The 22,082-nt window shown below is 34.4% G+C and overlaps 1 protein-coding gene across 5 annotated transcripts in view; it reads left to right on the top strand.

The window, feature by feature from the left end:
• Window positions 1-22,082, top strand: part of Atrx (ATRX chromatin remodeler) — a 302,586-nt gene that overhangs the window by 88,539 nt on the left and 191,965 nt on the right. For 2 of the 5 annotated variants that reach the window (XM_010641333.2, XM_010641337.3), the window contains exons 3-9: window positions 3,423-3,478; window positions 5,372-5,424; window positions 6,245-6,369; window positions 9,493-9,606; window positions 13,839-13,948; window positions 15,975-16,042; window positions 16,493-19,554. In XM_010641333.2, coding sequence (XP_010639635.1) covers window positions 3,423-3,478; window positions 5,372-5,424; window positions 6,245-6,369; window positions 9,493-9,606; window positions 13,839-13,948; window positions 15,975-16,042; window positions 16,493-19,554 — 3,588 coding nt within the window. The remainder of the gene's footprint in view (window positions 1-3,422; window positions 3,479-5,371; window positions 5,425-6,244; window positions 6,370-9,492; window positions 9,607-13,838; window positions 13,949-15,974; window positions 16,043-16,492; window positions 19,555-22,082) is intronic. The other 3 variants (XM_010641335.2, XM_010641338.2, XM_010641336.2) reach the window with 3 other exon arrangements.

Here is a 22,082-nt window from a genome sequence, read left to right as displayed (position 1 = left end):
GAACTTCCCGCTTTTAATTACTTTTAATGTGCCCAATAAGCTCTGGTATGTTGTACTGGTGTTCGACCCCTAATTTCTTTCTTCACTGTTTTATAGTTTGTGGAGAATAAGTTTTGTACATTTATTTGTTCTGTTTTGAGGCAGAGTCTTGTTTGTATCGCCCATCCTGGCTTAAAATTCCTGGGCCGAAGCAATTTTCCTGCCCAGCCTCTCAATTAGCTGGAATTAAAGTTGTGTGCCACTGTACCTGGCAGTTTTGTGCTTCTTTTCATTAAAGTTATTGCCAAATATTTAATTAATTAATTTATTTTGAGATAGGGTCTTGCTATATATTCCAGAATGGCGTTGAACTGTCTTTGTAGCCCAGGATGGCCTCAAACTCACAATCTTGCCACATCCTTCTGTGTGCTGGGATTACAGGTGTGTGCCACCATGCCTTGCTTATTTATCTTGCTTCAGTTTTAAGTGGGATTGTTTTAAAACTTCGTTTTCAGATCAATCATTGTAAGTACATAGACTTATAGTCGAATTTTTGGTATTGTTCTTGTTTCCTTCGCAGACTTTTATTAATTCTAATAGGCTTTTTCAGTGGGTTTCTTAGGATCTCTTATTCATATAAGATAATGACATTTCAATAGGGATTGTTTTATCTACTTTTTCAATATTGAATGCTTTTTATTATTTTCCTTGTGTACTTGCTCTGTACTTAGAATCTAGTGCAAAGTTGAGTACCATGGCAAGAGCAGATATCCTTATCTTATTCTTTATCTCAAGGAGAATTTGTTAAGTCTTTCCACATTAAGTATAATGTCACCTGTAGGCTTTTTAAAAATAGATTTTTGATGAAGTTCTTGACTTCTTAATTTATTAAAAACTAGACATTTCCTGGTATTATATATTCTAGTTTTTTTTTTTTTTGTACTGGGAATTGAACTCAGGACCTTGAACTTGCAAGGTAGGCCCAGCACCAAGGAGCTAAATCCCCAGCCTGAATTTTATGTTGTTTTTGAGATGGAGTCTTGCTGTATTACCCAGGCTTGTCTCAGTCTTGTGGGCTTAACTGTCCTACATTATCCTCCCAAGTAGGTGATACTGCAGGTGATTGTCACTGCGCCCAACTCTTTTAGGGATATATTTGTATATATATGTGTGGGGTACTTTTTTTTTTTTTGGTAACAGGGGTCAAACTCGGGTCCTTGCACTTGTGAGGCAGGCGGCGGTACCACTGAGCTAAATCCCTGGCCCTTGTTTTATTTTTTAAATCTCACTATGTAGCCCAGGCTGGCTTTGAACTTGCATTGATCCTCTTGCTACAGGCTCCCGTGTGCTGGGATTACAGGCATGCACCACCATACCTGCTCTTTGAGGGATTTTTGACAAATGTATATATAATAACCTGGACCCACATCTGAAGTGCCATACTTGCTAGCTTTGCTGCCTTCAAGATCCTCTTTGCTCCACCTATTCCTTTCTCCCCTCCAACTACTTGCAACCACTTATCTTTGTATTGTCTTCATAGTTTTTCCTCTTCCCAAATGTCATAAAATTGGAATCATGAGTATGTATCCTTTCCAGAATGACTTCTTTTGCTTGATAATACACATTTAATTTTCATCCAAATGTTTTTATGTCTTGATTGTTTATTTCTTTCTAGATTTGAAATATTCCTGTGTCTGAATATGCCACAATTTAGTTATCCATTCACCTTCTGAAAGACACTTAGCTGCCTCCATGTTTAACAATTAGAATAAAACTTTATAAAAATATTGACAGAAATAAGATGTTTTATAAAATAAAGATGCTAATATCTGTGTGCATATTTATGTGTGGACATGTGTTTTCAGTTCCTTCTGCTAAGTACCAAGGAACTTGTTTGCGGGGTCATAGGATAAGAATGTATTTAAGATAAGAATGTATCTAAGAATGGTATGGTTGTACATGCCTATAATCCCAGCACTCTGAGGGCTGAGGCAGGAGGATCACAATTTCAAGGCCAGCCTGGTCTATATATATATATCTATATCTATATATATAGATATATAGATATAGATATAGATAGCATGACCCTGGTGCAGGGAGCTAGCTAGCTAGATAGCTAAACTCTCTTCTAAAGGTGGCTGTAATATTTTGTATTTTCACTTCCATTAATGGAGGGTTTCTATTTCTTCACATCCTCAGTAACTGTTGTTGTTGTCAGTGTTTTGAATTTTGATCATTTTAATAGTTATGTAGAGCCATCTCATTGCTGTTTTAATTTGCAGTTCCCTAACATATTTTAGACCAACTTTTCATATGATTATTTGTTCCTCTATAAACTTTTTCATGAGGTGTCTGTTCAGATGATTTTGTCCTTTTTTAAATTGTTATATTATTACTGAATTTTATGACTTTATATTTTGAGTAATTGTCTCTTTATCAGAGATGTAATTTGCAAAGATTTTCTCCAAGTCTGTGGCTTGTTTTCTTTTGAAGTTTTATAGTATTTTTGAGGACTTTTTACATTTATATTCATAAGTGATGTTAGTCTGTACTGTTCTCTTTTTGTGCTATCTTGTCTGGTTTTGGTATCAGAATATAAAATGTCCTGGGAAGTGTTATCTCCTTTTCTGTTTTAGCAGTATTTACCAAGAATTGCTACTCTTAATTGGTATAATTCAGTGGTTAACACATCTGGGCTTTTGCTTTTCTCTTTGGGTAGTTTTTTGATTACTACTTTAATGTCTTCAATTAGATCTGTTTTCATTGTGTATTAATTTCTTGGGTCAGTTTCAGTAATTTGTGGTTAGAAGTTCGTCCAGTTCATGTAAATTATCTAACTTTTTGATGTGCAGTTGTTTTATAGTATTCCTGTATTTTGATAAGGTTAGCATTGATGTTTCTTTTCAGTTCTAGTTTAATGGGGTAAGTCATCTGTTTTTTTTTTCTTGGCCTAAAGTTTGTTCATAGTTTTATTTTCATTTTGATTTTACTGATTTTTTTTCTTATTTTTCTATTCTCTATTTCATTAATTTCTTCTCTAGTTTTCGTTTTCTTCCTTTTGTTTGTTTTAGATTTAGTTTGCTCTTATTTTTCTAATGTCTTGGTCAGATGTAATATAATTTATTAGTATTCTGTTGTATTTTTGGGATCTTGGATTTTCTTTATTGGGAATTATCTCAGGAAGTTACAACCAAAAATGTGTTTATACTAATATATTCACTTAAAAAATGTAATGCTTTATAAAAGGGGTTAGTGGGTCAAACAAGTGTATATAGAATACTCTTTTAAGGATATTAGATATTTTAATATGAGTAATTACCAGTTAATATTAGCAGTATTATCATATTTCATAGCTTGAAAAAATATGTGTAGAGATGTAGGTGGTGGAGTTCTATTTGGTAATACATTGAAGAGATAAATAATATTATTTATTTCTTTTTTAGATAAAATCGGTGGTTCTGGAAATAACTCTGATATGATGGAAAACAACAAGGAAGAAGTAAGAATACTTTGAAGTATTTTAAAAATATTTATTAACAGCCAACTAGAATATGTCATTATGTTGCTGCAAGTTGATTCATACTGTAAGGCTATCCTCTTCATATTATTAGCTGTTCAGTTTGAGAAGTCTTCATTATTTTTGTTATTGTGTTTTACTTCAGTTTATCTGAAGTCAGAAAGCTGAAGGCTTGCTAGCAGACAGGTATTTAACTATCATTATGGCGTACCACTGATGTTTAAGGTGGATAGTGTGGGCATGGCTTCATGATTCTGAGATTTTTCAAAACTTGGTATTCAGGGTTTCCAAAGCTAGGCATGGTGGCATACATCTGTTAATTCCACTACTCTGGAAACTAAGGTAAAAGAATTGCAAGTTTGAGCCTAGCCTGGGTAATTTAGCAAGACGATTTCTCAAAATAGAGCTGAGGAGGTAGCTCAGCGTGAAGGCTCTGGGTTCAATTTCCAGTATTTCCTCCAACCCCCCACCCCCAAAGAAGCATTGCCATAGTAACCCAGCACTGTGGTTTTAGAATTGTTGCCACATTGTGTAAACAGTGGAATCCATTTTATTTTATTTTTTAAATTTTTATTTATTTTTTGTGCCTGGGATCGAACTTGGGTCCTTACACTTGCAAGGCAGGCAGTGGAACCCCGGCATTTTAATTTATTGATTATACTGGCAAAATGAGGGTAAATTTAGTGTCTGAAAGCAAATTATAGAAGCTACTTTATGCTATATGTCAGCATAGAGAAGAATGATGATACATTTTTATATCCTTAAAATTGCTTACCTGTGCTGATAGCTGATTTCTTTTGCACCATTGTTTTGTCTTTGTTTTTTTCCCTTAAGTTTATTGCTATATTTAAAGCAAAAAATACATTACATTTATCATTGGGATCTTTTACCTTTACATGACAGGTTTTGGTTCTTATTTTTTCCCCATACCCCTGCCCTCCACTCCCTTCACCCTTCCCTCCCTTTACCCTTCCCTGTTTACAAAGACTTTGTTTCCATTTTTCCTTTTTTCACATTTTTTCTTTTCCCTTATTTCCTTTCCCCTCCTCTTCCCATTTTCCCTTTTGTTTTGTCTTTGTTGAATGCAGCAAGGGGTCATGGTATAGCAGTACATCACCTCCCACCCACCAGTCATGCATCAGCAATGATTTAAAAAGACAGAGGTCTGGGGATTTAGCTTAATGAAAGAATACTTGCCTAGTGTGCATGCTTCTCTGGGTTTGAAATGCAGCACTACAAAAAAGAAAAAAACCCCACAATTTGGGTCTGGGGGTGTAGTTCAGTGGAAGAGCACATGCTAGAGGCATTGGGTTCAATCCCTAGCACCAAGAAAAAAGAAAAGAATTAAAAAGAAAAAAGGAATAATTTTCAGTCAAGGAAACCTAACAGTAAACATGAGAATTAGTTTTTGTTTTTTTGTTTTTTTTTTGTACCAGGGATTGAATTTGGGACCTCGCGCTTATGAGGCAGGTGGAGGAACCACTGAGCTAAATCCTGGCTTGAGAATTAGTTTTTTTAAAGGGGTGCTAGGTTTGAATCCCAAAGCTTTGCTCAGAGTTTTTTTCTGTAATAGAGATTTAATCCAGGGCCTTCCTACTGAGCTACATTCCCATCCCTTTTTAAATAATTTTTATCTTGAAACAGCATCTTGCTAAACTGCCCAGCTTCTGCTCCTCTTGCCTCAGCCTGCTGGAGGCTGGTATTGATTGAGTCGTACCCCACCATGCCCACTTGGGTGCAGTTTTTGAAGTTCTTTTTTGAGAAACAGTTGAGGTATATTCCTGTATCAAAGGTCTTAATATAGGAAAATGGTTAATTGTAGGGATGTTGCTTTGAGAGGTTTACTCACCTTTGTATTTTTTTTCTCATATTTAGGGAACTAGCTCTTCAGAAAAATCTAAGTCTTCAGGATCATCACGATCAAAGAGGTTGGTTGATATTGAATGGTAAAAATGTTAGCTTCTTTTTTTGATTGTTTTATTTTTTCTTACTAAAGCATCTGCTTTCTGAACTTTAAGCACCACTGTTCTAAGTAAAGTATGTTATATAGACATACAGAAATGAACAGTATAGTGTAAAAGATGTCCTTGTATCACTGGTTTCAGTAATGATTAATTCATTCCAACTTGGAATTACAAAATAATTTTTAAAGGACTCATGTTTCATTGGTCTTGCAATGAGTAGTTCGTTTCTTTAGGTAATATAGAAATGTTGAATGTGTCAGATAACATGGAGTTTTGAAGGTAATCGGAAATTGAGATGAGGAATAGATGGTCAGAATATTTTTGAGTTACATGTAGATTCTAGAGTAGTAGAAAATATTTTTTGTTGTAAATTGTCAAATCATGCATCAAAAGTGAAACTATTTTCAGCTATACTTAGTGCTCACTATACTATGAATTATAGTTCTTACTAGAAGTTTGTAACTTAGTCTTTTGGACACTTGTTGCTTTTAAGCAGTGAAAGTGTCTCAATAAATACAGCTCCCTTGTTATTGTTAATTTAATCTCTAAGGTAGTGAGAACACCTTTTAAGATCTTCTTTGTAGATTTGTCAGAATACACATGCTACCGTAGATCTACTGTGTTATGACCTTCAGTGATATGAGATATATGTTTCCCTGAGTGAGTCTGATGTACATCCCTGTTTGAGAGACACTGCTAAATGTAAACATGTGATTTATATTCTTGAATTATTTTCTAATGTTCTGAAATATCCATTAATTGTAATGATTCAATTCTTTTTTAGGAAGCCTTCGATTGTAACAAAGTATATTGAATCTGATGATGAAAAACTTTTGGATGAAACTGTAAATGAAGATGCTTCTAATGAAAATTCAGAAAATGATATTACCATGCAAAGCTTGCCAAAAGGTAATTATATTAATTTTAATATGAAATTGAAGCTGAGGTTTATATTAAAATATCACTATTATAAAATCAGAACTTGGTAACTGTTAGCTGTGTGCAAAGGACCAACATTGGCATTTTACTGATAATGGTCTGTAAATGTGTTACTATGATAATGATACATGTGTTTAAACATTTGGAATGTTCAATTAGTTTGGAAAGAACAGAATCCAATATTATTTGTTTCCATTAGTTTTTTTAAAAAGCTGGACTTTAGTTTCTATATTACACTCAAATGTGGAAGTAGGTTTAAAATTTAATATATGAGAGCCGGGCAAGGTGGCGTATGCCTGTAATCCCAGCACTCAGGAGACTGAGGCAGGAGGATGGCTGTGAGTTCAAGAGCAGCCTGGACTACATAAGTGAGTTCTAGGTCAATCTCAACTACATAGTGAGACCCTGTCTCAAAAAAACTAAAAACAAACAAACAAACAAAAATTTAACATATGAGGTTTTCATTCAGTCAGTTTGCTTGTTTTATGTAAAAACAATTTTCTGAAAACTAATAAAAATGTGCAGTCTAGTTTAGTCTTACTGCATTCTTTTTTTGTTCTTTTATGGTGCTGAGGAGCAAACCTAGAGCCCTCATGCACATTAGGCAAATGCTTCTCCATGCCCTATTTTATTGCATTGTTAAATTCTCTAAGGCTAAAAGCCAAACTTAACTATGATTTAGTTGTATTTCTTACTTATCTTTTTAAAAACCTTATTATATATACCTCTCCACTATTACAGTTCTGACTTTATAAAACTCCATTAAGTAAACTGAGGGAAAAAGTCCAATAAAATTCTTGAAGTCTTTATAATTCAAATCTGATAGCAGTGTGATTGATGAGAGAGTGACAAAAGGCTTTGTAATTTCATGGTATTTTAAAGAGTCAAATTCTTAGGTTTTGTTTTTCTCATTGTTAAGTGATATATTCTAGTCTCAGCAGATTTTCTGAATTTAATCTTAGAGGTTGCTCTTTTACAACAGTGTTTATTAAATCCTATTCCCTATGTTTTTGTGACGCATTAAAAAATTTGTGGATGATTAAAGAATAGGGTGAGTTGAAAGTATTAGACTTTGCTTAACTGGAATAAATTAGTTACAGAATGAAACATGGGAAAGAAATGATGGGAAGAAATGAGATGGAAGGAGAATTGATGAAGCCGGGCATGGTGGCACACGCCTGTAATCCTGGCACTCAGGTAGCTGAGGCAGGAGGATCGCCACAAGTTTGAGGCCAGCCTGGGCTACATAGCCAGACCCTGTCTCAAAACAAACAAGGAGATGGGCCTACCGTATACTTCACTTTGCAGTTCATTTTTGACAATTTTATGTAATAGTACTGATGGTCAAGAGCAGAAACAACTAACATGGGAATCTGATTCCCGACGTCAGTGACCCACTTTAGATATTTATGTTCTTAGTATATGTCACTGGGAGGGCATATGCCATAAGAAGTAAGAATTCAAACTTTTAATGCTACAGTGGAAGAAATTCAGTATATAATATTACCAAACTGAGCTAAACTTAATTCTCTCATTCTAAAACAAAAATATACCTGTTTAATATGGTGAAATCTCGATGGCTGTTATCTAACTCGGGACTTTGTACTTGTCAGGCAGGCAGCAGCACCGCTGAGCTAAATCCCTGGCTGCTAAATTTAGTATTATAAACACCAGATTCTTCTTCTTCTTCTTTTTTTTTTTTTTTGTACCAGGGGATTGAACTCAGGTCTTTGTGCTTGGGAGGCAGGCAGGTCACCACTGAGCTAAATCTCCAGCCCATAAACACCAGATTCTTAAAGAATTTACTCCCCTAATCCTCAGAACAATGTGGTAAGGTTATCATTGTTTCTACTTTAGGAGGTGAAAAAATACATTCAGAGCTCAAGGAATTTTTTCAGCTTTAAATTTAAAAAGCTTTCAATTCAGGTCTGTCTTAATCTTAATACAATTAGTGGCTGTTCTTTCTGCTCTTCTACTTGCATTTAGAGAAGAATAATAAGGAAGAGCTCAATTATTGTTTCAGTTAATTTTAGTATTGAGCTCTTTTCAAATGCTGGGATTTTCTGACAGTATATACATGAAATGATTGTTGTAAGTAGCATTTTCGGAAGTTGGGAGTTACTTAAATTTTCCAATCTGTAAAATCTCAGTCTTTTATATCCAGCCTCCTCTTTTTTAGAGACACAGGAATTAATCTAACAACTAGATGCTCCATATTTGTAATCTTCCTATTGAATAACATAGGCCCATGTTTCAGTGGGAGCCTGACAACTACCTGCTTTTACTTTAATTGTTGCCAGTAATGGCTAGTTACTAAGTCCAGCAGTGTAGCAAACATTTAGATCTGGACCTTTAAAAAAATGTCATCAAGAGAATGTATTGAAAACCTAAATTGTTAGCTTTCTCCTCAATCTACATTTGTAGTTAAGAAAGGACATTCTAAAATATTTCAGTCAGCACCAACAAATTATCTCATTCTATAATTCATTCTTAGGGCACTTCACCTTAGTGTCTTCAAGTAATCTTCAGTTTAAAACTCTTTAAGGACTTTGCAGAACAGTGACACTTTGGCATACTATTTGGTAAATGCTATAGAATAGGTATAGGAATTAAATGAACTTCAATGTCTCTTTCCCCCACTTCTTCCCCAATGTGAAACAAGACCTTATGTTTTTTTTCTATTTTAGAGTATGAGAATAGAATTTTTCCTCCCTCTCTAGACCACTTATTTTATAATCACTTTATGGAACTTACTATGAATGTTCATAATCAGAACAGCTTTTGTGGTAGGCACTATAAAAATTGAGAATGGGGCTGAGGCTTTCTATTTGATTCACACATTTGTTTTAACCAGTTCATAGTACACCCTCCCCCGTTTTTATGAACTACATCCAACAAATAATCTGACTGTTTACACCTGGCCCTTTTACTACTACCCTGTTTTATTTACTCTTGCGAGGTCCTTATACAAATATTTAAAGCTTGAAAGAAACAAACTATGTACCAGCAATGTTGGCTTTATCTGAACTGAAGTCTTGTACTTCACTTGCACATTTAATATGTGTAATGGTTTTTTAAATGAAATCATTCTAGGTACAGTGATTGTACAACCAGAGCCAGTGCTGAATGAAGACAAAGATGATTTTAAAGGGCCTGAATTTAGAAGCAGAAGTAAAATGAAAACTGAAAATCTCAAAAAACGCGGAGGTAAATACAAGTGAAAAATGAAACATGAGTTTAAATTGCTGTTTATGACCATATTAAAAAATCTGATGTGCTTACTAAAAATACCTCCACTTTTCTGCCCATTGTTTATGAAAAGCACTACTTAAAAATAACTTCTGTTTCTCTTTGAGCTCTGAAGCAGAAAAGGTTAAACACCACTAATCAAAATTCCTTTGCCTTCAGTGGCTATTATGTTATCTTTAGAAGCTTATCATTTCCTTTCAGATATTAGATCTGTAGTACCTATTTGTCAGAATACCATGTGTTTCCCCTTACCGGAAGGATTTTCAGATTTGTGCAAAATCTTGCCTGTGGCCTCCAGGTAACATCATACATATTCAGAACATTGGTACATACAGTGTCACACACTTGCAGTAGGTTTTGTTTGGGATACTTATTAAATATGCAAATCCCTTGACTCTACTCCTAACAAATTAGAATGAGAGGAGGTTGAGAATGTGCTCCATTTAGTTATTAATATACATTAAAATTTCAGATCCATTGATGAAATGGGGTTGAGTAAGAAAGAAAAGGGAGGTAGAGCCAGTAAACCCTCTTCCTTCTGCCTGAGCCTTGTCTCCCTTTGTGTATCTGCCCTCTTTTAGGTACACAGCCAGATTGGCCAATCATCTCTAGAAAGTTAGCATCAGAATTTATTTAGAAATTTATGAGTGTGAAGTATGTGTTGTAATTGTTTGGGTGTGATTTTTAAATAGTACCTGTATCTACTTGTTGGGCAGATTAATAGAGCCAGAATCCATAGTTATAAAAGGAATGACTCTCCAAAAGATAGAACATGACCATAAATTTCTAAATAGAAATATAATGACAGTGTGTCCATTTAATATTGATCATATTACATAACCAAAATTATAGTGAATGTCTATTAGTAAAATTGTGTATAGATTTTTATTTCAGTGATATGATTATCTTGATAGAAGTAGTAAAACATATCTGTACTTATAAATATCAGTTTTTCAGGTAAATAATTTCTTAGGTTGCCAGTGAAAATCAAAGAAATGTTATTTAGTTTGTTGCCCACGAGGGGATGTTTAGCCTCTTAAGGATAAGGCTGACTTTCTGAGAAAATAGTTCACAGCAGGGAAACTGCCATTGTAGCAGCAAAGCTCACCAAATCTAAGGTACTACTTATTCTTGAAATTTGAGAGAATCAGCAAGTAGAAGGTGATGGTACTGGTAAGGTTCAATAACAAATCTTTCCTCTGATTCTGAGTTCTCTAGTAAAGACAGACAATTTTGTATATTGCTGCATTGTATCAAAACTTGTGACTAAATGATGATTTTTGGGAAGAGACTCTAGATCAGTCAGTGTTTGAAATATAGATAGCCTAAAAGCAGAATCAAAGAAGAATCACTGTTATTGGGAAGGGCATTCCTAGTGCCACTTTGATATTTTGCTGGTATTTGGTTTCAGCTTCTAATGTTTCCGGAACATTTTATTGAGTGTTCTGTGTTAAGTAACACTAACATTTTTTTTGTTTAGTTTTGTCTTAATTATTTGCTACAGTGTACTCTGAAATCACAGAAAATTAAATTCTAGGTTTATTTTCATACACATGTATGGATAAACTACTTATTGAGGTACTGAATTGCTGTAGTTCGTATATAAGCTTTTCAGTAAAATTCAAAAATCGATGCCTAATTTAGGAAACTGTTAAGAATGTGAACTGTACATATAAACAATCTTATAATGATTTGGAAAAAAATAAAGTGCAGTGACATAGCTAACATGACCATTTTACAAACCATGGCTTTTAACATATCATAGCCTGTTTTAACATACTTTCCCCAGTTTGTTAAAAAATGTGTTACACTTAGTTTTTCTATATGACACTTAATTTTGTTCTCTCTTTAAAACTGCTAAATTTGTTGAGCTCAGAAATGCATCTTTTCCATTTATGCAGTTGTAATCTTTAAGTTATTTTTTCATAACTGAATATAAAAATTGAAACACATTTACAGAAACAAGTACATAAGTAAAGTAAAATTTCAACATTTTACCATATTTGCTTCAGATCTCACTTAAATAAAATATTGGTTCAATCCCACCCTCATCCATTTTCCCTTCTTCCCACCCCACAGGTAATGATTATCTTAAAGTTTTATGCATGTGCATGTATATGCATGTTTTTTCTATTTTTTCTATGCATTTGCTCAAAAGAATTATTCATTTTAAGAATATTAATTATAAAAAGAATATTATTTGCTATAAATATGCTTTGGGAACATTTCTCATTCAACATTGTTTCTCAGATATATCCATGTCAGCAAATGTACATGTAGTTTATTCTTCACTACTTTATAGGGTTCTTTTATAGCATGATTAAACAACTATTTATTTTCAAAATGTGAAATTATTTCTGATTTTTCATTTTCTGATTAGTACTGCAGTGAATATCCTCATACATGATTTTTTTCCATATGTGGGAGAAATTCTTCAGAGGATCTCCTAGTTGTAAAAATTTCTTGAGTGATACATACACAAAACCTCATAGAAAATGACTGTAGCCTTCCTTTTTTTTTGGTACTGGATATTGAATTCAGAACCTTGTGCTTGTGAGGCAGGCAAGGTGCCAGTTAGCTAAATCCCTGGCCCCTTGTGGGTTTCCTTTTATCTTGTTTATCTAAAAGAAATCATGTGAAATAAAAAAATACATTGTATATTTTTTTTCTGAAGTAATAGAATATATGAATACCCAAGGTCAGAATACCAGTGTAGGACAACGTGATTTCAGATAATAGTAAGTCTTCACATTTTCTCTTCTGAAAATGTATGATAGTGTCCTTAGGCTTTAAAATTTTAAAACTTATATAAATAAAGATACTGAAAATAATATTTGGTTCTATGGTGCTCTGGACCTTAAAACTAACAAAAAATGCCCAAGAGAAAATTAAAAGATGAGATATATGGTGATTGATATTTTTATTTAGGGGTGGAGGCAGAGGTTTTTGTTTTTTGTTCATTTTGTTGTTACCTTTTTATTTGTAAATGCAGGCATTTTCACTGACCTCTTTTGAATCATAGTATATTACTTTATTTAGATCAAAGTCTTGAATGCAAAGTAGGATCATCTTTTTAAAAAAGAGATTTCGATTCAATATTTTAGAGGTGGTAATGGCTGGCTGTGCTTTTTCCTTTTTGAGATTGAGTCATATTGTATTGCCCAATCTGGCTTCAAACTCCTGGGCAGGGGTGGTCCTCCTGTCTCAGCCTCCCTAGTAGCTGGGATTGCAGGCATGTGTCTGTATTTTTAAAAAGATTCTTTAGATGATTCTCATGTTCAGCTCAGATTGTGAGGCTCTGCCTTAGCAGAACTAAGGACAAGAATTAGGCAAAAGAAATTTACTCTCATTCTTTCTTGATTAGGTTATCTTCAACTTATTTTTCTACAGATATTACAGAATGGAGATCTGTTCTTTTCCTCTGGCATTCTGATGTATTGCTGAGATGGATGTCCTACCAGTGTCTTATTTGCAAATAGTAGACGTTTTTGATATGGAGGAATAATAGAATAGACATAGAAGGAAAGGCAGGTGATTATAGATAATGTTGAAATAAATCTGAGGAAGCAAATTGATAGTGTAAAATTATCAAGTTTTCCTGTACCATATTGATAGGATTTGTGTAGATAATTCCAGTTAGAGAACAAAAACTTTAATGACATGCCTAATTTGAGTATAAGATTGAAAAAGAATGTTTCATGTGTCACTTCCTCATTCCATAAGAACTACTAATGCATGTTTAACAAAGCAACAAGTATATGAAAAAGAGCTCCTTTTTTGAAGCAAAACATTTATTGGTACATTTTAGATATACATAGTGATAACATTCATCATAAGGAATTTGTGCCTGTACATTATATATCTTGCTTCTTTTGAAAAGGAACTCTTGAAATTTATTTTTAGAACTTATTTATAGGATGTCTTTGTGGTATATCAAGTTGTAAGAAATGAGGTTTACATCTGTGGAAGGAAAGTAGTTGAAATTTGTAGCTCAGAATTTGCCAAGATTGTTACATTTTTTAAAAAAGTCATTAAAATTAACCTTTTTAACCTGTGTATAAAATGTCATTTTTCCCCCCCAAGGATTATGAGATATTTCATTTCTAATAGAAAGATTGCAATATGCTAAGGAAAATAAATCTTTTTCTTTGTATATAAATGTGCGCATAATGGTTACTCCTTTCTCCTAGAAGATGGGCTTCATGGAATTGTGAGCTGCACAGCTTGTGGACAACAGGTCAATCATTTTCAAAAAGATTCCATTTATAGACACCCCTCACTGCAAGTTCTTATTTGTAAGGTATGTAATCTATTGATGAGGTCTCTACCCTTGAAGAGCTTACATTGTCCTAGGGAACACAAATGTATAAAAGCCCCTGAAAAATGCTGTTACAGTGGAGATACTGTAATTCTGTGTAGGGGCCAGGGATGTAGCTCAGCAGCACAGCGCCTGCCTGGCAAGTGCAAGGTCCTAAGTTCAATCCCTGGTATCGGAAAAAATAAAATAAAGCCCTGTACTACTGTGTAATTCGGATCTGGGTTGGGATGGCTTTCTAGCTGGGGTGATCTAAGCTGATTTTTGAAATGTGAATCAGAAGTAGCTTGATGGAGTGGGATTGGTGTAACATGTTCTAGGCAGAGATAGCATAGTAGTTAAAGGTAGAGGAAAGTTGAATGAGAGACATGCATGCAAATGAGCATTCATGTGGTTTATAACATTCCCTCTTATGTACTGTACTTTTATAAATCTCATGTGAAACAGAGTTATGATATAATGTAATAGAATTAAAAGTGCTTTATACATGTTGATTGTAGTTTTAGTAGTCTGTACACAGTTTTTATTAGCACCATGGAATTAATTTAAAATAATTATATTATCAAGGTTATGGGCTCCCCAGGTCATGTTAGCACTAAGATTAATTCCATGTTAGTGTGTTTCCCAATCAAAAAAAAACTGCCTTTGTAATGCAGGGTCAGACTGTATTTTCCTTGAAGTTCTACCTTGAGATCTTTTCTATCATGAATCTTTTTTATAGATTTTGACCTACTTGGATGTACTAAACTTTATTTTATCCTTTGGCAACTTGCTTACCTCCTTTCTTGAATTTAATTTAGCCAGTGGCCTATCTCAGCTATGTTTTGTAGTGTCTTATTGAAAAAAAAACGTGTTTTTTTTTTGAGACAGGGTCTGGCTATATAGTTCAGGCTGACTTCGAACTCTTGGTGATATTCCAGCCTCAGCCTCTTGAGTGCTGGGAGTATAGATGTGTTCCACCATGCCCAGCTAGTTATAAATTTAGACATCCAAATCTCATATTTCTGGGTTTGTAATCTGCATTCCCTTTCTCTTTTCAGTCTCTATGTATAGACATATATACACATATCTTTGTAGACACACACACACACACACACATATATATATATAAGTATGTATAAAATGTCTATATCTATGTCTATACATAATACATATATATGAGATTGCTTTTTTCCAAGGGCTAATCTATTGAGACTATCCCATTTCAGTATTCAGTAGGGTGGTCATGGACACTTCTGTTTTTGCAATCTCATTAAAAAGGAATTTGAAGTCTGGCAAACTTAGATTTGAACAACAGCTTTGTCTTTTACTAGTTGTATGATACTAGATTTATTTACATATTAAGGAACCTTAGCTTTTCCCCTCATAATGCCTCCTACCTTGTATGATGGCTATTTTGAGATTTAAAGACTAAATGTACATTGTTTATCTGTACACATGGTAGTTGTTTGTATGTATATGGTGACATTAAAACCATTAAGTAGTAATAACGTCTAATACATTTTTTTGGTATGACCTACTTTATTCTTTTTGGTACTGGGGATCAAACTCAGGAGTTTTCTACCACTGCGGTACATCTTTAGCCCTTTTTATTTTATATTTTGAGACAGAGTCTCATTAAGTTGACCAGGCTAAACTTGATCTTGTGATCTTCCTACCTCAGCCTCCTGTGTAGCTGGCATTACAGGCATGTGCCACCATACCTGGCTTCTAATACAGTTTTATGTAGACCTTTGGTAACTAGTTGTATGAGACCAGAATTGCTTTCCTAAATAAAAACTTTTTATGCATACTTTTATATAAGGAATAGTGATGCTTGATGACAGGGAAATGTATTTCAGGGAATTAATCTTTTGAGATATTTCTGTAACTAAAACATAACTAATATTGGGTAGTACAGTATTTTGCCTTGTTTAAAACACATTTCTTTTACTTCTTAGTGACTTAAATTTTTTTGTCCTTTATGAGTGTTACGAAGTTTAACTTAAATTTCCTCTTTTTCATTCAATAGAATTGCTTTAAGTATTACATGAGTGATGATATTAGCCGTGACTCAGATGGAATGGATGAACAATGTAGGTAGGTAATAAATCAAGATCACTAACATTCATTACTACTTTTCTGTGGTAGGTTTTTTTTTTCCCCTAAGACAGTCTCACAATATAGTTCAGGTTGGTCTTGAACTCACTATGTATCCCAGGCTGGCCTCAAGCTCATGGTGATCTTCCTGCCTCAGCCTGCCCAATGCAGGGATTACGGATGTGCATCACTATGCCCAGCTTTGTGAGAGTTCTTATAGTCTTTTATTAGGTCCATCTTTTGTAGTATCTTCATTGATGTTTTTAGTGAATAGTTGTTATTTTCCATAAAGCCTTAAATTTATATCTAGTTTTATATTTCTTATAAAGAATAAGCATATGACCTAAGTTTTTACTAAAATGGCTGGCAGAAAAACTGAAGCTGCTTTAATAATGAAGAAATAAAAATTAATAATATTTGAATAATATTTGAATCTTTAAAATATTTCAGATGGTGTGCAGAAGGTGGGAACTTGATTTGTTGCGACTTTTGCCATAATGCCTTTTGTAAGAAATGCATTCTGCGCAACCTTGGTCGAAAGGAGCTATCTACAATAATGGATGAAAATAACCAATGGTATTGCTACATTTGTCACCCAGAACCTTTATTGGACTTGGTCACTGCATGTAACAGCGTGTTTGAAAATTTAGAGCAATTGTTGCAACAAAATAAGAAGAAAATAAAAGTTGACATTGAAAAGAGTAGTAAAGTATGTGACCATGCACCCAGATTTTCCCCAAAGAAGAGTAGTTCAAATTGTAATGGAGAAGAAAAGAAATACGATGATTCATGTTCTGGTTCTGTAACATATTCTTATTCAGCGCTAATTGTGCCCAAAGAGATGATTAAGAAGGCAAAAAAACTGATTGAGACCACAGCCAACATGAACTCCAGTTATGTTAAATTTTTGAAGCAGGCAACGGATAATTCAGAAATCAGTTCTTCTATAAAGTTACGTCAGCTTAAAGCTTTTAAATCCGTGCTGGCTGATATCAAGAAGGCTCATCTTGCTTTGGAAGAAGATTTGAATTCAGAGATTCGAGCTTTGGATATTGTAAACAAAGAGAAAAATACCAAAGAACATAAAGTTGTGGATGCCAAGCCTGAAGTAAAAGTCCGGAAAGGAGAAAAACCCTGTGCTTTGGAAAGGAAGGATATTTCAAAGTCAGAAGCTAAATTATCAAGAAAACAGGTAGAGAGTCAGCACACGGATCAGAGTGTTCCAATAGAGGAACAGAGAGCAAATAAAAGTACCAGTGGTGAACATAAGAAATCTGATAGGAAAGAAGAACCTCAGTATGAACCTGCTAACACTTCTGAAGATCTAGACATGGATATTGTGTCTGTTCCTTCGTCAGTTCCAGAAGACATTTTTGAGAATCTTGAGACTGCTATGGAAGTTCAGTGTTCAGCTAATTGTCAGGGGGATAGTAGCAGTGCATCTGATCAAGAACTTGAGAATTCATCTGTAAAATTAAATACTCCTTCAAAAGATAACAGAGGAGGTATTAAGTCAAAAACTACAGCTAAAGTAACAAAAGAATTGTATGTCAAACTTACTCCTGTTTCTCTCTCTAACTCCCCAGTTAAAGGTGCTGATTGTCAGGAAGATCCACAAGAAAAAGATGGCTCTAAAAGTTCTGGTCTGCATAGCAAATCAGAGAAATGTGGACTTGTACAGGAAAACAGTGATAATGAACTTTTGGTTGAAAATGAAATTCCATTACCTTTAGAAGAATCTGATCTTAGAAGATCTCCTCGTGTAAAGACTACACCCTTAAGACGGCAGGCAGAAACTAACCCTGCAACATCTAATTCAGATGAAGAAAGTAATGAAATACTTAAAGAAAAACAAAAACTATCAGTTCCAATGAGAAAAAATGATAAGCGAAATTCTGACCGTGCTATAGATAATCCTAAACCTAATAAATTGCCTAAATCTAAGCTATCAGAAATTGTAGATCAAAATTCAGATTCTGATGAAATGTTAGCAATCCTCAAAGAGGTAAGCAGGATGAATCATAGTTCTTCTTCAGATACTGATATCAATGAAACTCATAAAAATCATAAGACTTTGTGTGATTTAAAGACTCAACCAGGAAAAGATGATAAAGGAAAAAGGAAACGAAAAAGTTCTACTTCTGGCTCAGATTTTGATATTAAAGAACGGAAATCAGCTAAAAGCTCTATAATTTCCAAGAAGATACGCCAAAACCAATCTGAGTCTTCTAATTATGACTCAGAATTAGAAAAAGAGATAAAAAGTATGAGTAAAATCGGGGCTACCAGAACAACCAAAAAAAGATTTCCAAATAAAAAAGACTATGATTCTTCTGAAGATGAAAAACATAGTAAAAAAGAAGTGGATAATCAAGGGCAGAAAAATTTGAAGACTGTGCAGGAAGGATCATCTGATGATGCTGAAAGGACACTAGAGAGTGAAAGTTTCTCTTTGGTAGAAAGCACGGTCAATAAAGATAAGACCATTAAGGAATTAAGAGACCAATTTTCTAAGAAGCACCAGCCAAGTACTTCCCCTGATGGTGCTGATAAATCTTCTGGAAAAGAGAGTTTAAATTCTCCAGAAGATAAAAAAGTTGCTGACTCTAAAGAAAAAAGCAAGCATCTGAGAACCAAAACATGTAAAAAAATACAGAGTGGTTTATTTCATGTTACTGAGAAATTTTCAAAGAAAGAGCAGAGTGATGAATCTTCTGAAGATGATAAAAAGAACAAAAGAGGATCTGAAGAAAAAGGAAAGAAAACAGACTCAAAGAAAAAAGTTATTAAAATAGAACAACAATATGAATCATCCTCTGATGGCACTGAGAAGTTACCTGAGGGAGAAGAAATTTGTCATTTTCCTAAGGACATAAAACAGAGTAAGAGTAATTCAACTGATAGGGAAAAGAGAGGTAAAAAAATAAAAGATAAAATGTCTAAAAAGAAGGATGACTTATCTGATAATGTTGGAAAGTTGTCAGGGAAAGGAGATAGTTGTGACTCTTCAGAAGATAGAAAGAGTAAGAATAGAACATCTAGTAGAGAGAAGAAAAGGTGTGGCTTTCCTGAAAAGAGTTCACGGAAGAGGCAGGATTGCTCATCATCTGATACTGAGAAATATTCCATGAAAGAAGATGGCTGTGATTCTTCTGATAGGAGACTAAAAAGAATAGAACTGAGGGAAAGAAGAAATTTAAATTCAAAGAGAAATGCCAAGGACATACAAAGTGGCTCATCATCTTCTGATGTTGAGGAAAGTTCCGAAGATAATAAAAAGCAGAAGAAACAAAGAACTTCAGCTAAAAAGAAGTCAGTCATTGTCAAGGAGAAAAAGAGAAACTCTCTAAGAACAAGCATTAAAAGGAAGCAAGCGGACATTATTTCCTCCTCTTCTGATATAGGAGATGATCGGAATTCTGTAGGCGAAGGGAGCAGTGATGAACAGAAAATTAAGCCTGTGACTGAAAGTTTAGTGCTGTCTTCACACACTGGATTTTGCCAATCTTCAGGTATGCAAGAATAAATAAAAAATCGATAATTTGTACTTTCTAAACCATCCTGAGTAACTGCATTATTTAATTTTCCTTGAAGCCAATCAAATTCAGAATTCCTACTTAGGAAATGTTCATTGAAAAATTATTCAGAGAGATTTACTATAAAGGCTCTCTCCATTATTTTTTTGCTATCTTTGGGAAATACTTCAAACATTTTTAGTATTCTGTGTCAGGCAAATCAAATTTGTTGGGTATATAATTTATCAATGTTTAATAGTTTTCTCTGGAATAATGAGCAGTAGTTTATGAAGGACAATTAGACTGATGCAAGTAGTTCAATTGGTATAAATTGTGTGAGATTTTCTTAACCCTAAGATATTTCTTGGGATTAAGCTGTTTACTTTGTTTAAAAGAAGATGCATTTGCTGGCAGATTTAACCTATCAAAAACTGCTTTGGCTGGGTGTGGTGGTGCATGCCTATAATCCCAGCACTCAGGAGGCTGAGGCAGGAGAATCTCAGCAAGCTCAAGGCCAGTCCATACTACATAGTGAGACCCCGGTATTTCAAGCCGAAAAAGAAAAGAACCTCCAACCTAGACTGATGTATCCTGCAAAACTCTCTTTTAAAATGAATGGGCAAATAAGATTCTTCCATGACAAAGAACACCTGAAAAACTTCATGGATACCAACACAGCACTCCAAACAAGTCTAAACAATATCCTAGAAAAAGACAATGAAGGTCGCAGTACCATGAGGCCCAACAGAGCAAAGTCTCAAAGCAACAATAACAAAAAGTCCTGGGCTTTATCACTAACAACACTTAAGCAGAATAGAATATGAGATGGCTTGAAAATAAGCACTGTAAAAAGTATGGTTTTTTCAAAGATAATTTTGAGTGTAAGCCAACAATTCCATAACAATTTACTTACATGTTCATATAAACATGCAGAATTCATACATTTCTCTAGTATGTCTGATTTAATATTTTTTCCCAAAGGGAGCAAGTGCTTAATAAAAGCATAAACTTTTAATAAATTTTAATTTATTCCATCCCCCCACCCTTTCCCCTTCATATGTACAAAAGCTTTGTTTCCATTTTTTCCTTTTATTTTCACTTTTTTTCTTTTCCCTTACTTCCTCCCTCCTGCCTTGTTCCCCTTCCAATTTGAACCTTTTCTGCCCATTTCCCTCTGATTTAATATTACATGACAATTTTAGGAGCTCTTATAAAGTACCTTCCCTCCAATGAATTTAGAAGAATTCCAATTTCTTTAGCAATATTTAGTTACTCTATTACAAGTACAACATTTTCTTAAGAGACTGAGGCTTGGAAAGACATGAGCAACCGAGATGAAGACTAGTTCAATGCAAGACAAAGATAGATGAATTACTATTCCTTTTTAATTTACTAGAAGAGCCAGGTGAAATGGTATATCCAATCGTCCCAGCTAGTCAGATTGCCGAGGCAAAAGGCACTTGAACCCATGAGTTGGAGGATAGCCTGGGCATCTTAGCCAGACCTTGTCTCCAGTAAACAAAAATGAAAATAAAACAACAAAGGAGCAAGCTAAAGAAAGATATATTAAAGCTACACTTGTTCTATAAAAATATTAGAAGAATGATGCAGAACTGCAGTGGGGCTATGTGATGTGACAGTTGAGCTATTTAAATATTTGAGGGAAAATTTAACAGTATTTGAACTTGACTATTAAAAAAGAATAGCTCAGGGCCAGGGATTCAGCTCTGGTGCTGCTGCCTGTGTCACTAACTCAAGGTCCGGAGTTTGATCCCTGCCCTGGTACCCTCCCCCCCAAGAATAGCTCAGATTTTGAAAGTTGGAGTAAAGGTGGAATGACAATATTGCTAGTAACATTTTGTTTGAAGATAGGTCTGTTTGATCCATCATGCTGGGACGCTATGCGATCTACTTTTGTTTTTCTTTATCATATTTCTATTCTGAATCTGTAGGTGTTTGTGTTACTGGTTTTCTTTTTTCTTTTATGATGTTGGGGCTCAAACTTGAGTATCCATGCATGCTAGACATTTACTTTGCCACCAGGCTACATCCATAGCCTGTTGTCTGTGTTTTTGTTTTTGTTTTTTTTGAGACAGGGCCTTGCAGTGTTGTTCACGATGGCCTTGTAATCACTATGTAGCCCAGGCTGGTCTCGAACTCATGGCAATCCTCCTGCCTCAGCATCCTGAGCACTGAGATTGCAGGCATGTGCTACCACACTTGTCTCTGTAGTTATTTTTCTCCATTATCCCCCATCACGTTTTTATCCTGGCACTGCATACTAAAACCAGGGTATGTGGAACTACATCCACAGCCCTTTAAAGTATTTTGTTTTGTTTTGCTTTTGCTTTAATTTTTAGATCATTGCCAAGTTGCCCAGGCTGGCCTTATTCATTTGATTCTTCTGCCTCAGCCTCTCAAGTTACTGGGATTGCAAGCATGTACAACTGCTCCTGGCCCCCTAACATTTTATTATGAAAGAACTTAAAATCTACAGAAACATTTTTTTTTTTTTTTTTGTTACT

The sequence above is a fragment of the Fukomys damarensis genome, unplaced genomic scaffold (genome assembly GCF_012274545.1).
Source record: "Fukomys damarensis isolate Sample0158 unplaced genomic scaffold, DMR_v1.0_HiC HiC_scaffold_39, whole genome shotgun sequence".
Classification (NCBI taxonomy): Eukaryota; Metazoa; Chordata; class Mammalia; order Rodentia; family Bathyergidae; genus Fukomys; species Fukomys damarensis.
This window is presented reverse-complemented; position numbering and strand designations above follow the sequence as displayed.